Source organism: Crocuta crocuta, unplaced genomic scaffold, assembly GCF_008692635.1.
Source record: "Crocuta crocuta isolate KB4526 unplaced genomic scaffold, BGI_CrCroc_1.0 scaffold978, whole genome shotgun sequence".
Lineage (NCBI taxonomy): Eukaryota > Metazoa > Chordata > Mammalia > Carnivora > Hyaenidae > Crocuta > Crocuta crocuta.
Genome location: NW_027530876.1, coordinates 629,755 through 634,131, shown reverse-complemented (window position 1 = coordinate 634,131; position 4,377 = coordinate 629,755). Strand labels below are relative to the sequence as shown.

The following is a 4,377-nucleotide window of genomic DNA, read 5'->3' as shown; positions in this document are numbered from 1 at the left end:
ATCGTGGTGTTTGGCGGCGGCAACGAGGGGATAGTGGACGAACTGCACGTGTACAACACGGGTGAGTGCAAAGCCCGCTGGGTCCTGGGATCTTTCCCTCCCTCCCTCCCTCCATCTCCTCCCTCTCCCTCTTCCATCCCTCCCCTCCTCCTCCTCTCCCTTTATCCCTCCTCCTCTCCCCCTCCGTCCCCTCCTTTCTCTTCCCCTTCCCTCCTGCCTCTTCTCCCTCCTCCCGTTCCTCTCTCTCTCTCTCTCCCCGCACTGATCTCTCTCTGTTCCGAGACCCTTTGGTCAGCCCCGCTTCTGTGCTTTTTCCTGCTCTCTCCTGGTTCTTCCCCCGCCCGCCCCCTCCTGTGTTTGATGGGTGCTTTTCATTATCCGAGAGAATCCAGTCCGGTTGGTGAGGGGGCGGGGGCGTCGCCGGCGTTGACTCGAGACAGACACCGTTACCCCGCCGGGCGGGCGGGCTGGCGGATGCGTCCCTTTGGCGCAGGCCGAGTCCCACCCCCTTCCTCCCTCCTCCTGCGCCTGCTCAGCTCTTCATCTTTGATGCTTTTTCGGGAGAAATGACAGTTTCTAGATTACGGACTAGGGGCAGAGTTGAGCCCCCTAATCTCGACCTGGGAGGTTGTGCGCCCTGCTGGGTAGCCGTCCCAGGGTTTGCGCGCCAGCCTGGGGCACCCACAGATAGGGCGGCGTTGCTGCCTCCCCCTTTTTGCCATTTGCGGTGTTCTCTCTAAATTGTTTCTTTACTTGGTCTGGGGCCCTCCAGTGTAGGAGGTGAATTCCAGTGGTCCCGTAGTGGGGCGGGTGGGCCCTCGCCTCTTTCTGTGAGGCCGAGGTTTCCGTGCCCACGTTTGTACCTTCCCCAGTCGCAGGGCGCTGGTAAGTGGGAGGAACGAGATTCCTTGGGTCGCACAAGGCTGCGGCGTGCGCCCCTTGCCCGGCGTCCTTGCCAGGTCCCGCGCTTGGCGCAGCCTCCTGCAGCCTCTTGCCCGTGGCGGCCCCTTGGCCCGGTTTGCACACCGAGCTGCTGCCTGTTGAAGGGCGGTTGGCTCACGTCGCCTCGCCTTGCTCAGAAGGAGGGGCTCGGCGTTCTCCCTGCGGCTAGTGGGCCTGCCGTGCACTGCGTTCTGGAGGAGAGCTGGAGAGAGCCTAAGTGCGGGCGGAGCACAGGCTGGCTGCGCCCTGCACACCCACACGCCTGTCAGTGGTCTCTCAGGAAGTCCCCCTCTGCGGCAGGGGGATGCGTTCGGGTCGGTGGTGGCCGGGAGCTGTTTTCCAGCTCTTTTCCCAGGCAGCACATCTAGCAGACTCCATTTGCTCCAGCTCCATCCTTTCCTGGGGCTCTGGCAATACCAGCTCCTTGAGTCTGGGCCCCACCTCCCACCTGTGAGGGTGCTATGGGGTTGGGAGCTGGCGCCCAAGGGAGAGAGTGGCCAGAGCGGTGAGGGGTGGGTGCTCTCCTCCCCCCCCCCCCGGGGGGCAGGNAGTTTGCTCTGCACCCTGCAAGCTGGGCGCCCCTACCGACTTGACTCTGAAAGGCTGGTGGGTTGCTGGTGACCCTTTGCATTCCGGTCCTCGGCACCTGTTGCCTCCAGCGAGGCTGGGCTGGTTGGCGGTGCTCCCTGCCGGCGTAGACAGCTGCGGTGGCTGCAGTTAGCCTGGTAAGGTGAGGCTGAGGGGCAGGGCTGTTTTCAGAGAGGCCGTCGCCCTCAGCAGAACCTTCTAAACTCCGTGCACGGTCTTATTCTCACAGGGCCCAGAGCAGGCTCCTTAACAGGGAGATCCAATTTTAGAAAGTAGGGCAGGGGCCTAATTACCATCAGCTCTAAAGTCCACTGCTTCCAGGGGCTTCTGCATATTCATTAGTTTATGAAAACGGACCGGCCACTCTGGCATGAATTCATTCCCCACCTGCGAGCCCGTCTCGTGTAGTAGATGGTAGTTTACTTCCCGAAGGGCCGCGGCCCTCCGTTCACACCGTTAGCAGTTTGGAAGCTGCCCGTATTGACTCCTTAAGCAATTTCTCAGGAGAGCCACCAGCAGAGCCGACTCCCCGCTTCGCACCGAGCGTTGTACATTATCTGAAGGCGGCAGGAACTTGTCCGCTGTCTGTCCGGGGGTTCTGGTAGCTGCAGGGCCCGTGCGCTCCCCTCGGGCCAGATGGGGCTTGGTGTTGCCCTCCTGCCGCCTGGCGGCCCGGCTGCCCTTCCGCTTGCCTTTCCACTTGCTGTCGTTTCGTTTTAGGGCAGGGCAGGGCCTCCCCGCGCCTCCTCTCTCACCCTGTTCCTTCTGGGCCGTGAGAGACCCATTCCCTGTTGCTAAGATCAGTGGCTCCAGGGGGCGCATTTGGGGCGCTCGTGAGCACCTCGCTGTCTTGGTTAGCCCGGTGATCTGGGGGTGACGGGCCGGAGGCCAGCAGGGTGTGAGTAAGAAAGCGTGTCCTTCCTCTTCGGCGGCGGTTACCACGGCGGCCGTAGGATACTTGACTGGCCTTTGGGAGTGCTTAGGCTGGCTACTGCCCTTGGCCTTGGGGAATTTTACCTCAGCCCAGCCAAGCAGATTATGGAGAGGACCTGGTACGGAGGGGAGGCTGTGGCCGGTCACCAAATCAGCTGCCCAAGGCTGGTCTGCCTCAGTGGTTCTTTAATGTCCAGTGACTGTTACAGCTGGAAGGAGCCTTGGAAAAACATCTAATGGAACTTCCTTGTTTTTTGCACACGAGGAAATTGGGGTCTGAGAGGGGAAGTGACAGGTCTAGGGTCACCCTGCCAGCTGGTGGTAGGGTCACGTGGGAGTGCCTGGAGTACAGCTCTTCCTGGATGCAGTTGGGCTGTCTCTTCCTTCAGTTAACAGGCGCAGGCTGCCACCTCGGAAACGCCTCCCCGTTCTCTGTCCCTGTAGCTAATCAGTCACTAAGTTGAGCTGCCCTCAGATCTGTTCTCCTCCGTTCCGGGACCTCTCCTCTTCTCACTTGGCTTTTGCAGTCACTTCCTGATTGGCCCTCTTGGTTTCATTTGTCAGGAAATCCTGTTCACCCTTCAAGGCCTGGCTCCAAAGTCACTTTTTCTAAGAAGCCCCCTCTGCCCCCCCTCCCCCCGCCGCCTGGGGGGAGGGCGTGGCAGCTCTCCTGCCAGGTTGGGAGTTGGAGGATGGGAGCAGTCTACCCCCTGCCTCCCCGCACTTGGCGTTGAGTCTGCCACACAGGAAGCGCTCGGGCATGACCGAACGCACAGAAAGGCCACCAGCGGGCCGTCTCCCCAGCTGTGTGGGTGCGGGTCTCTAGGGCACGATGCGTGGAGCCTGACAGGTTGGCGGGAGCAAGTACAGATGGATTCGGCAAGGGTGGCAAGGGGTGGGGGCAGCTGGTAAAACACAGAAGCTGCGGTTTCAGGCTTGCTGAGGACAGAGAAGGCGGAGTCACGTTTCTGGTCATGACGCGTCCTGTGTGCAGGTGGCCGCCTCTTCTCAGACCACCCTCCCAGCTGTGAGCTTTGACAAGCCCGAGCGAGAATGAGGGGTCCCCCTAGGTGCGCCACAGACAACGTGACTAAGGGGCAACTGGGAGCAGCTGGTGTGTTCCAGGCAGCGGCCGAGCCACCTCGAGCACCGCCGCTGTGGCTTCGTACCAGAAAGTGCCTGACAGACTGCTCTTGACAGGGGTGTGGGGGCCCACTGCCCTGCGTTCTAGGACAAGATCAGCTTCTCCTGAATGAGGGTGCCCCGGGTCATCTCCAGCCTGGCCAGCTACGTCAGTGATGAGAGCGGGCTGGGAAAGCCACGGGCCGGGCCTGTTTGCCGGGTAGCTTTGTGGCGGCCCTGACCGCTGGCCACCAGGGGGCCCGTGGCTGCGGCTGCAGCCAAGAGGCTGCTCAGCTGAGTGAGGACAGCCGACGCCTCCCAGCACGTGGGGCTCGTGGTGGGCACCTAGCGGTCACTTTTAAGCTGGTGACAAGGTTCGTGTCCATGTCTGTTTTGCTCTGTGCCCTCAGGTAAGTCGCTTCCCCTCTTGGGTTCCGTTCCNCTCTCCCAAGTTTCTTTCAGCTTTTTATCCTGGTAAGTTGGGTGAAACTCCGTCTCTTCCAATTTGTGCATGGGTGGTTTGCCTCGGCACGGAAAGCTGCTGCTTTTCTTGGTTCGTTTTTGCACCGGGAATAACAATGAGGCAGTGAGCTGGGACCTGGGGTCTGGGCGTGTGTGGCAGGCGGCGCGACACCACACCTGCACCCGGAAAATGGCAGAGAGGAGGGAGGAGAGGAGGGGGTGTTGCTGGGTGGCCTGGAGTCCCAGTGACCCCCCCGACCCGTTGGGGTCGGTGAGGGGGGGTGGTCAACAGCCTGTTCCAGAGCAATCTGTAGAGTTGGGTAGCCGAGA

At 61.3% G+C, this 4,377-nt stretch overlaps 1 protein-coding gene across 1 annotated transcript in view; it reads left to right on the top strand.

Annotated features, from left to right (window-relative positions):
- Positions 1–4,377, top strand: part of HCFC1 (host cell factor C1) — a gene marked incomplete at its 5' end in the record, with an annotated part of 21,795 nt that continues 17,418 nt past the window's right edge. Inside the window, 1 exon segment of the mRNA XM_077769610.1 lies at positions 1–61. Within this exon segment, the coding sequence (XP_077625736.1) occupies positions 1–61 (61 nt within the window).